This window comes from Rattus norvegicus, chromosome 3 (genome assembly GCF_021556685.1).
Source record: "Rattus norvegicus strain SHRSP/BbbUtx chromosome 3, alternate assembly SHRSP_T2T, whole genome shotgun sequence".
Classification (NCBI taxonomy): domain Eukaryota; kingdom Metazoa; phylum Chordata; class Mammalia; order Rodentia; family Muridae; genus Rattus; species Rattus norvegicus.
In genome coordinates, this window is record NC_141536.1 from 153,016,981 (window position 1) to 153,028,377 (window position 11,397).

At 49.1% G+C, this 11,397-nt stretch overlaps 1 protein-coding gene across 2 annotated transcripts; it reads left to right on the forward strand.

The window, feature by feature from the left end:
* Positions 1-1,859: 1,859 nt before the first annotated feature.
* Pigt (phosphatidylinositol glycan anchor biosynthesis, class T) lies at positions 1,860-11,054 on the forward strand. Of its 2 annotated transcripts, none has more exon segments than NM_001430209.1 (12): positions 1,860-2,084; positions 2,194-2,371; positions 4,110-4,237; positions 4,548-4,648; positions 4,793-4,879; positions 5,414-5,501; positions 5,607-5,704; positions 5,798-5,963; positions 6,753-6,956; positions 9,619-9,784; positions 9,878-9,961; positions 10,435-11,054. In NM_001430209.1, coding segments are annotated over 12 exon segments (1,746 nt in total). In that variant the 5' UTR covers positions 1,860-1,891; the 3' UTR covers positions 10,688-11,054.
* The last annotated feature ends 343 nt before the right edge of the window (positions 11,055-11,397 follow it).

Consider the following 11,397-nt stretch of genomic DNA (forward strand, 5'->3'; position numbering starts at 1 on the left):
GGGCTCAGTGGTAGAGCGCTTGCTAAGGCCCTGGGTTTGGTCCCCAGCTCTGAAAAAAAGAAAAGAAAAAAAAATACACTTGTGAGCTTTATCTGTCCATAAATTATTCATGAATGGCTTTCCTGGCGGGCAAGTGGAAAAGCCAAATCAGCTTAGTATGGGAACAGCTACAGGTCAATAATAAAGTTTTGTAAAGGAGGTGTACAGAAGATATATAACGGCTTTCATGAGAGATAAGTGAATGGATAGTGAACATTAAGAGTGCTCAACACCATTAGTAAGAAAAATGCAAATTAGCCCTACAGCAAGATCATCCTATGGATCACTGCATCTCACATCTAACAATACCAAATGTTAGCCAGGACGTGGAGCCACCAGAGCTCTTCTTGTTGTTTGTCTGTCTGTTTTGAGATAGTCTCACTACAGCTTTGGCTGTCCCAGAACTCACTGTGTAGATCAGGCTGGCCTTAAACTCACAGAGATCCAACCTGCCTCTGCCTTTCGAGTGCTGGGATTAAAACCATGTGCCACCACACATGGTTAAACTCCCCTATTTTTAATAGAAAAGTAAAATGACAGGTTTGGGCAAAAGGTCTGATGATTTCTTATACTTTCTCTTTGCTCCAGTCATCCTACTCCTAAATATTCTCCCAAGGCACATAATAAACCTAAGTGTACACAGCACCTTGCGCAGACTATAATCAGCCTTGTCCACTATAACCAGAACTGCCAAGCACCGTGATGTCCATCAATGGATGGAGAAACTGGCTTATCCATACGACGTTAGCGCTGCACAGCAGTAAAGGTTTTATACACATGGGAACATGAGGCCAATCAGCACTGTCTCTGGAGATGAGAGGAGGATGCAGAGCTAACTCCCATGAAGCTATGGTTTCTGTCTCCAAACCACAATGTGGTTTCAAACTCATTCCTTTCAGGAAAGAACACACAAAACCTTACACTATGCTGTCACTTACATTTAGTCCTAGAACAGATTAATCTATGACAAGAACACTGGTTGCCTCGAGAATGTGTTCTGGAGATAGATGTTGACAGGAAAGAGGCATTGAACCATTTTCTGGGACTTTAGGTTTAAGTTTGGGGGTCTCCCCGCCCCAATACACATTGCTGTGGCGGGTAAAACCCAAGGTCTCATGCCTACTAGGCACTCTGCCACTGAGTTAGTTACATCCCCAGTCCCAGTTCTTAGGAACGTTCTATATCTCTGTAATATTTGGAGTTACAATGTTATATTAATCAAAACCCAGCTAATTTTGTGAATTTTGAACAAAACTAAATTCTGAGAATGCAGGATACCCATGTGTGAAATTTACTCCGTGACGACTTCAAAGCTAAGATAGATGGGTGGGCTCGTTGGTGTGTACCCATAGCAACATATCCATGGTAGAATTTACATGTTTAATAGCTGATCATTCTTTAAATTTTGCTATGCACTTTAAATTATTTATTTTATTAAGTTAATCTTTTATTAAGACCACAGGGAGGTGGAGTAGGACAGCTCTGCCTTCAGAGTTGCCAGCTAGGTTTAGAGCCAAGTAAATAGAGGCACTAGCCGGTTCTAGCTCACGCCTGTAATACCACCAGCACTTGGTACTGGGATGGCCATGCTGCACATCGAGCACTTCCTAGCTGGTGAAAGCGCCTCGAGGTGCGTGGGCCCTCAAGCCAGCTCTTCCCTCCGCCACTCGCCCACACTCCTTCACGCTGGGTCGGCAATCTCTAGCATTCGAGGACCAACGTCCGTGTCCCTCCGGTAACCTCGGAGTGGTTTCCAGGACGGCACCGGAAGTTCTTTCTCACCCGCGCTTCCTATTGGATGGCCACCTTTAGTGGGCGCAGGCGCTGCTGGGAGGCGGAAGCAGCCGCAGGTATGGCGGCTGCCATGCCGCTGGGTTTATCGTTGCTGTTGCTGGTGCTAGTGGGGCAGGGCTGCTGTGGCCGCGTGGAGGGCCCACGCGACAGCCTGCGAGAGGAACTCGTTATCACTCCGCTGCCTTCCGGCGACGTGGCCGCCACATTCCAGTTCCGCACGCGTTGGGATTCCGATCTGCAGCGGGAAGGAGGTGAGTTCAGGACCTGAGGAAAATTTCTGCATCACCTTGCTTAGTTCCTAAAGAAGCTATCTCAGGGGGCGGGGCTTGGGTCGCTACTCACCTGCCCTGGTTTCTTCAGTGTCCCATTACAGGCTCTTCCCTAAAGCCCTGGGACAGTTGATCTCCAAGTACTCTCTGCGGGAGCTACACCTGTCATTCACGCAAGGCTTTTGGAGGACCCGATACTGGGGGCCACCCTTCCTGCAGGCTCCATCAGGTGCAGAGCTCTGGGTCTGGTTCCAAGACACTGTCACAGAGTGAGTTCCTACCTTGTGGCCTGTTAAAGGCTGTAGAGGGAGTGTGGCAGGGGAAGGTGTTGCCATCTTGCCGTTGGCCTTGAGATCAGCTACTCCAATAGGTGGTGATCCCACTGAGTTAAAACCGATTTGGGAAGTAATGTTACATGGCTGGAGAGATGTCTCAGTCAGTAAAATGCTTGCTACTCAAGCTTGAGGACCTGAGTTTAATTTCCAGACCCCACTTTAAAAGTCAGGTTGGTGATACAGGTTTGTAATCCTGTAATTGGTGGAGACAGGAAAACGGGTTTGCTGGACAAGCCAGTCTACCTGATTCAGTGACCTCCAAGTTCAGTGACAGAACCACCACCCCCCCCCCAAAAAAAAAACAAAGTGCAGAGGGAATGAAAGAGACATATGTTGTTGATCTCTGACTTCCATAGCTATTTGCATAAGTATGCATGCACATACAACACGAAGAAGTTACATTACCACTGAGTGACATTCTTTACTTTGCTGAGTGAATATCCTCTCCTGAATACTTCCACGTCTGAGGTACTACGTGCATTTTTCTAATGAGGCAAATAGCAGGTGGTTGGTGCCATGCTTGGGATGGATGTAAGGCCGTGATAATCAGCAGACTAGGTGGGGTTTTCCATTTTGTTTTGTCTTGTTTTGTTTTAAAGACATTCATTTGTTAAAAAAAAACCAAAAAACCCATGCCTAACAAAACATTGTGGGATAGCATTGGGCTACAGGATGGTCTTTGTGAAAGGAAACTGGAGTTTCATTTCAAAGCAGAATCAAGTTTCTAGCTGTTGCTTGTGAACTACAGAAAATCTCCAGTAGCTGCTGTGACCTTCCTAGAGTAGAATTTTTCCATGCAGAGATTGCAAACTTATTTCAGTATAGGCTACAAAATACCAATGACAGAGGGATTAAGGCATTGATGAAACCCTGGAATGAGAATTTAAGGGTGTCTCATTTGCCTCCTAACTACCCTGCAAGGATCAGTAATGCAAAATATTAACAGGTTTAGAGCCCTGATAGGGAGGGTTAAGGTTTGTGGCAGATCTAAGAGTCCGTGACAGTCTGAGATAGTCACCACTCGTTCCTATGGATTGTAACCATATGACAGTGGAGACCTAATGTGTTCAGACTGTCACTTCCAAGAGAGATCAGACTGTCACTTCCAAGAGAGATCAGACTTTTGCATGAGAAATGACATTTAAATTCCAACAATTAATTTTAAAGTTTATGGACTGCTATATGGGTTGGTATTGCACACACCAGATATAGCGTGGTGCTTAAAGCAATGTGCTACTGCCACCTAGCCATCTCCTAAAGGGGGCTTAAGTGGGGCCTTGAACACTCAGAAAACACAACACTATGGACTGTGCTTGAGGAGAACAGAAAAAGCCCTTTGGCGGAGGGGGACAAGGCTGGAGCAGTACTTTGAAGGCAGCAGAACCATGAGCAGAGTGTTCCCAGGTAAGATGCATCACTTGAACAAAGACCTCTAGGGCCACTGAGATGCCCTGAGAAGGGGCTAAGGAGGTAAGACGAGGCAAGGGCATCCCTAAGCAGGAGCGGTGATGTTCTAACTCCCATCATCTGGTTTATCTTACGGTTGAGCTGCAGCTTCATTCTACCATAGACTTGACAGTTGGCTGTGGCTATATGAAGGAGACCACCACACAAGATGTGGAGTTACAAGGGTATAACCGAAGACAGTAAGTAGGTTTGTGTCTCTGTCTAGTGTGGATAAGTCTTGGAAGGAGCTCAGTAATGTCCTCTCAGGGATCTTCTGCGCGTCCCTCAACTTCATCGACTCCACCAATACCGTCACTCCCACAGCCTCCTTCAAACCTCTGGGGCTGGCCAATGGTGAGATAGCCCCTGGGGCCTTTCCTCCTTATACCCTCCACCCTAGCATTTGTGTCCTTCCCCTCGGGCTCCTCTTCCACAGCTGGGCCAGATCCTAATCGTGGTGGGTATACAGGTCCCCTGTAGCCTCCCTCCTAAGGTTCCTGTCTCTGCATTGCTTACTCCCTGGAGTATCTCCTGGAGGTGGGACCTCTGGGCCGTAGTACTGAGTGCCACAGCAGTGAGTGGGTGAGGTCACCCACATCTTTAGTGTGTGACTTCTAAGGGACAAGACTCAGAGATTCCCTTGATAGACGTCTGTCTCCCTCAGACACTGACCACTACTTCCTGCGCTATGCTGTGCTGCCCCGGGAGGTCGTCTGCACCGAGAATCTCACGCCGTGGAAGAAGCTCCTGCCCTGTAGCTCCAAGGTGAGTGTGGGTGGGTGGGGCCAGCACGAGAAGGCAGCTGGCAGATGCCCTCACAGCCTGGAAGCCAGAATCCATCTAAGAGAATCTGTGCCCCATGTGAAGTGGGACACTGACCAGCCCTGTGTCTCTTCCCGTCCCTTCCAGGCAGGGCTGTCCGTGCTACTGAAAGCAGATCGATTGTTCCACACCAGTTACCACTCCCAGGCAGTGCATATCCGGCCAATCTGCAGAGTAAGTCGTGGGGAATGAGGGTCGGTGTTATCAGTGGCTCTGAGAGGCAGGGCAGGTAAGTCTGTCTGAGTCCAGCTGAGGAGCGAGTGGCTGCAGTGATACTCATGACGTGGGGTATTGGCTGTGCACCAGGGTAATTGAGTGGTTTCCCGGGGAACATTCAATAAATCCTTCTCGCGGAGCACAGTCAGGAACAGCAGCCTGTGGACGCAGCTGCTGGCCCAGTCGCTCGCCAGCTGGCATGACCTTGAGGAAGTCGTTTCATTTCCTCGAACTTCCTTCTTTCAACTGTCACAGGAGAGTAATAGATTCTACTTTGAGGGTGGTTTTAATGGTTCATCAAACTGATACACGTAAAGTCAGCAGACATGGGGTCTGGCTCGGGGTCAGGTCTGCTCCACAGGGGATGGTAGCAAGGCAGCAGAAGAGAAGATAGGAAGAAGCAGGTCGGGGGGAGTCCGTCCAAGCCAGTCCTTGGAGCTGCATGTTAGATGAGAGCATGGTCCCTGACTGCTACCCTCTGCCCCGTGACAGAATGCTCACTGCACCAGTATCTCCTGGGAGCTGAGGCAGACCCTTTCAGTTGTCTTTGATGCCTTCATCACCGGACAGGGGAAGAAAGGTAAGCTGTCTTGACACCTCATCTCTATCTACCTGTTGCAATCCTGCTCTGACTGCTTGGACCCACTTATCCTAGCCCTCGTTCAGCCCAGTTTTTTCTTCTCAGACTGGTCTCTCTTCCGCATGTTCTCCCGGACTCTCACAGAGGCCTGTCCATTGGCATCTCAGAGCCTAGTTTATGTGGACATCACAGGCTACAGCCAGGTACCAAGGTGTCTAGCCACACACACACACCCTTCTTCCCCAACATTAGCCTGCCCCTCTGACAGCTTCTGAGTGCTGCTCTTGTGTTGCTAGGACAACGAAACACTGGAGGTGAGCCCTCCCCCAACTTCCACATACCAGGATGTCATTTTGGGCACCAGGAAGACCTATGCCGTCTATGACTTGTTTGACACAGCCATGATCAATAACTCCCGAAACCTCAACATCCAGCTCAAATGGAAGAGACCCCCAGATAATGGTGAGTTGTGGACGTGGGGTGTGCAGCAGACTCAGGTGTGATTTTTCTTCAGGTTCGCAGGGGCTCAGACCCAACTCTCTGCATTAATATGTTCCTGGTTCTAAACACGCATTTTCCAGGCTTAGAGACTAGGCAAGTTCCTAGTTCCACTGAGCATTCATGTCTAACAAAACAGGCACCTAGTGGTCCCTGGTGGGCAGGAGGTAATGATTAATGTGAATACAGAGTTCATTGTACACTCAGTTGGCCAAATAGTCGATGCCATGCTGCAGACTTAGAGTAGTAGTTGATGGCTGCAGACTTAGAGTAGTAATTAGTCGATGGCTGCAGACTTGGAGTAGTAAATAGTCGATGCCATGCTGCAGACTTAGAGTAGTAAATAGTCGATGGCTGCAGACTTGGAGTAGTAAATAGTTGATGGCTGCAGACTAGGAGTAGTAAATAGTCGATGCCATGCTGCAGACTTAGAGTAGTAAATAGTGCTGCCTTATTCACCACGCCTATGCTGGAAAAGAGAACCCTCAGTTTGTTATGCTGTCACTAGGGGGAAGGAGGAAACAGCTTAGAGTATGGTATGGCAGGAAGGGGATACAGTGCTGGACACATGAGCACTGGTTTGGGCACTTTCTTCTCTTTGTGAGCAAGGGAAGATGGATGATTCCAGAGCCCAGGCTTCCCAGTGCTTTTCTGCATCCACTCCCCTACCTAGGACTCTGAGCATGGCCCAGGGAGCTGGGATGGGAAGGGACTCTTTAGGAGCAAGACAGTGTTGATTGTTTTTTCTCTTAGCAGAAGCCCTGCCCGTGCCCTTCCTGCATGCACAGCGGTACGTGAGTGGTTATGGGCTACAGAAGGGCGAGCTGAGCACCCTGTTGTACAACTCTCATCCTTACCGGGCCTTCCCTGTGCTGCTACTGGATGCTGTGCCCTGGTACCTGCGGCTGTATGTGCACACCCTCACCATCACCTCCAAGGGCAAGGATAATAAACCAAGTGAGGAGCCAACCCCATCCCCCTACACACACCCATACGCACACCCCAGTTCACCCAACTTTAGGTCCTCCAGATTCACAAAGAGAGGATAAGGAACAGGTTCCAAAAATGCAACAGAAAGCTTCTCTGTGTCTGGTTCAGAAGTAACAGATGCATTTAAAACGCATACTCCTGCTGATTCTTAGAGCCTTCTGAGGCCAGCACTACACAGAGAAACCCTGTCTCAAAAAACAAAACAAAAAAGTAAATTAAAAAGAAAGAAAAGAAAATTCCATGTCTTTAAAATACCCAAAGTCTTAAAGCTCAAAGTCTCAGCCAGCCTGTGGTGGTCCATGCCTTTAGAGTTTGAGGTTAGCTTCGTCTATGAGTGAGTTCCAGGATAGCCAGGGCTACACAAAGAAACCAAACAAGTCAAAGTCTCTCAGCTCCTATAAAATCAAAACAAATACTTCCTCACTTCAAAGGGGAAGAACCTGGGCACAGTCACAATCTCACAAAGTAGAACCAAATCCAGCAATACACACAGCTCAGTCTCCAGTGTCTGGGACTCACTCCTGGGTGTGCGGGCTCCTTGAGTAGCTTGGGTCACCTCTTTGACTTTGCCCGCTGCAGCACACACAGCTTGTTTGCTAGGCTCCCTTGGCTCCACTCCATTGCTGCTGCTGCTGTTCTTGCTGGTCATCCCAGGGGATTGGCATCTCCAAAATACTGGGTCTTCTGCTGCAACCAGGCTGCATTTCACCAATAGACTTTCCTGAGCTTTCTTCAGAGATCCCAACCCTGCCACATAGTGCCAAGCCTCACGTGCTCTCACGACACCTTCATACCTTTAAAGCCAGCACCAGCTAAGTGACTCTATTACTAAATTTTGTTGCCCAACACTAGCTAGGTACAACCTTGGCTACCTCTGGAACACAGCCTCTGTGTGCTGACTCTCAGAAAACACTTCCCAGAAGATTTCATCTCATGGTGCTGGTCTCTTCTTAATCACTGCTAATTCTTCAGCTCCAACTCACCACCATTTATTGTCCAGCAAAGCAAAGGTTTTTACCTTAGTGCTTCTGGTCTTTTGTTAATCACAGCCAATTCTTGAACTCCAGTTGGCCAGACACCACAGATTCTTCACACAGATGGCCTGGTAGAGTCTTTGTTTCCCATTGAAACTTCCCAAGCCATCTCCACCATCTGCATTGCTCTGAACATCCTCATCCTCCAAGCTCCTACAGAGCAGCTCAGTAAGCTGTCAACACTAATGGCTTTTCTACCTCAAGGTTCCAAAGTCCTACTACAGTCCTCTTTATAACATGGTCATGTGTGTCAGAGCGGCACCCCATTCCTGGTACCAACTTCGGTCCTAGTCAGATTCCTGTTGCTGAGATGGAATACCATGAGTAAAAGCAAGACGGGGAGGAAAACCCCATTGTAGTCCATCATGAAGGACGTGGGCTTTAGTTTTTAGGGAGTTTCAGGTCCTGTGTTGTTCCTCTGCGCACTCAGTTCTGCTGTTACTCCATGCTGCATTTCCTGTGCTTCCCTCTCTGCCCCCAGGAATTGCTGGGGGTGATCCCAGGGCCTTGTACATGTGAGCCCACTGTTCTACCACTGGGCTCCCTTTCCCCTCCTTTAAAAAAACAATGGTTCTGCTGGTGGGGGCACTGCAGAGATGGCCTAGCAGGTTATGAGCACTTGCCACTCTTCGAGCAGACCTAAGTTTGCTTCCTAGCATCGCTTCAGGCAGCTCATAGCTCCAACCCCAGGAGATCTAACCCCTCGTCTGTCTGCTTTGGGTACTGCACTCTTGTGCACACACCCTCTCGGCAGACACAGATACATAAACGTAAAACAAAAAATAATTAAAAAAGAACTAATACTCATCTGCAAAGGGTCACAGCTTTTGGTGTTGATTCTACCCACCTATCCATGTATTTATTTGTCTTGGGTTTTGAGGCAGGGTCTCCCTCTGTAGCCCTGTTTGTCTTAGAATGTACTATGTGGACCAGGCTGGCCTTGAAGTGCTGGGATTAAAGGTGTGCCCCACCACCGCCTGGCCTAATTTATCTTTTAATTCACTTACAAAGTAACAGGTTTTCTTATGGCTCTCTCATACATACTTTTAAAAAAGTGTTATTTGCTAAAACTGGGTCATCTATTACCTAATATGCATGAGGAGTGTTTCACATTCTGTCCTTGTCCTTGTGGCGCTGTTTAATGTGTGCACCTCACCCTGCATTTCCTGTGAGCCAGTGTTAGATTAGAAACCTCATTAGGTTTATGTCCTATATTTTTGGCAAGGATTCCCAAATGACTAGACCTCCTCCTGTATTATATCAGACAGTGACGTCTGCTGCCCCCGATTCAATTTCATTATTTCATCATTTGATTGTTTGCTTGCTTTTGGGAGGAGTTCAGTTGTGAGGCACTTGTGCAGGGGGTTTGATTCTCTTTACCATGTGGGTTCCAAGGATTGAAACAAGCAGAGTTGTCAGGCTGGGTGACAGGTGTCTCTACTCATGAGCCATCTCACTAGCCAAGATGCCACAGTTTAGCAATGTGAAGATTGACAGGCTGCAGTTCCATGGCAGCCTCTTGTGACTGTGTCCTGGGGGGACATAGGTGGTCTGAGTTTAGATACAGAGTCTGGGTGGCTCTTGCCTCCATCCAGGTTATATCCACTACCAGCCTGCCCAGGACCGGCAGCAGCCCCACCTCCTGGAGATGCTCATTCAGCTGCCGGCCAACTCCGTCACCAAGGTCTCCATCCAGTTTGAACGAGCCCTGCTCAAGTGGACAGAATACACGCCAGACCCCAACCATGGCTTCTATGTCAGGTGGGATCTACCCCAGTTAACTGCCCTGCTTCTACCTCTTACCCTTTGGTGGGAGGAGCTAGTGAAGAACATGGCCATCTGTCTACTCTGCAGCCCATCTGTCCTCAGTGCCCTTGTGCCCAGCATGGTGGCAGCCAAACCAGTGGACTGGGAAGAGAGCCCTCTCTTCAACACCTTGTGAGTGTGCCACACCCTTCTGCTATTCCAGAGTCATGTGAGATTTAGCCAGCCCTCTTGAAAGTCCTGGTGGTCTGTGACATTTGTAAAGAAGTATAAAAGGTAAAGACTGTGGGTGAGGATAGTAGCATTGCCTACCAAACATCAGCGAACACTTACCAGTATCAGGGACTCAGAGAGCACCTGGCTGGTCCCCTGCTCACAGCCCATGGGGCCAATTGTTGGTGGTGGCGGTGGTGGCCTGCAGTAGGTTACCTGTTTTTTTGAGGAGAGCAGTTAAGGCTGAGACTGAGGCAGTAGTCAAGGTGGGCCCTTTGCTTCCGTGCAGCTGCTCTGCTTTGATCAGATCAGGTGAGTGCATGCTCTCCAGTGATTACTTCCTTACTAGGTGTCTGCAGCACACGCTATGGAGGAGAGCAGGGAGATGGGGAGGGAGGGGTAGCAGCCCTGTCTCACTGTCCTTCCATCCCTAGGTTCCCGGTGTCTGATGGCTCCAGCTACTTTGTCCGACTCTACACAGAGCCCTTGCTAGTGAACCTGCCCACCCCCGACTTCAGCATGCCCTACAATGTGATCTGCCTTACATGCACTGTGGTGGCCGTGTGCTATGGCTCCTTCTACAATCTCCTCACCCGAACCTTCCACATTGAAGAGCCCAAATCCGGCGGCCTGGCCAAGCGGCTGGCTAACCTCATCCGGCGTGCTCGTGGTGTTCCCCCTCTCTAAGATTCCCTTTCTTCAGCAACTACAGCTTCATACTCACCTGCCCCAGGGGAGCAGTGGCAGGGCTTTTTCTGCCATGCCCTCTTTCCCCAGAGTTAGCTTCTGAAGCTAACTCCCCCTGGATCTGGTCTGGGCTAAGGTATGGTTTCCATTGTGGTAGACTTGAGCCAAATCCCGTCTTCCCTCCTCACCTGTGGCAGCCACATGTCTACCTAGAAGGGGCCGGTGCTGCTGTATACTGGACAGCCTAGAGAGATGCCTCCGTCATTACAGGACATTCTGCTGGCCCAGGTAATGGGGTGCAGTAGAGCTTGTGGTACTGTGGGAGGGGCGCTGAATTTACTGGTGTAATAAAATGCCTACCCTCCTAGGTCGTTGTTGCGTCCTCCGTGAGGCCTGGGAAGAGTCCCCAGCCTGTGATGAGTGCTGGGTCCACCCTGGCCAGAAATGCCTTCTCAGCTTTATCCCCCATCCCTCGTAGTGATTCCCCATCTCTGGTTTTGGCTGGGAGATTTTCTGTAAATATAACATATGATCATGAAAACCCTACTAGCAAAGGCAGAGCACAGTGACTAACTGCAGCGTGTCAGAATGGCTGAGTCTCTGTAGTGCTTGAAAATGTTTGGTATTAAGGACCACTCCACTCCTTAGCTCGCAGTGCTCCTGCATCCCTTTAATCCCAGCACTTGGGGGACAGAGGCAGGTGGATTTCT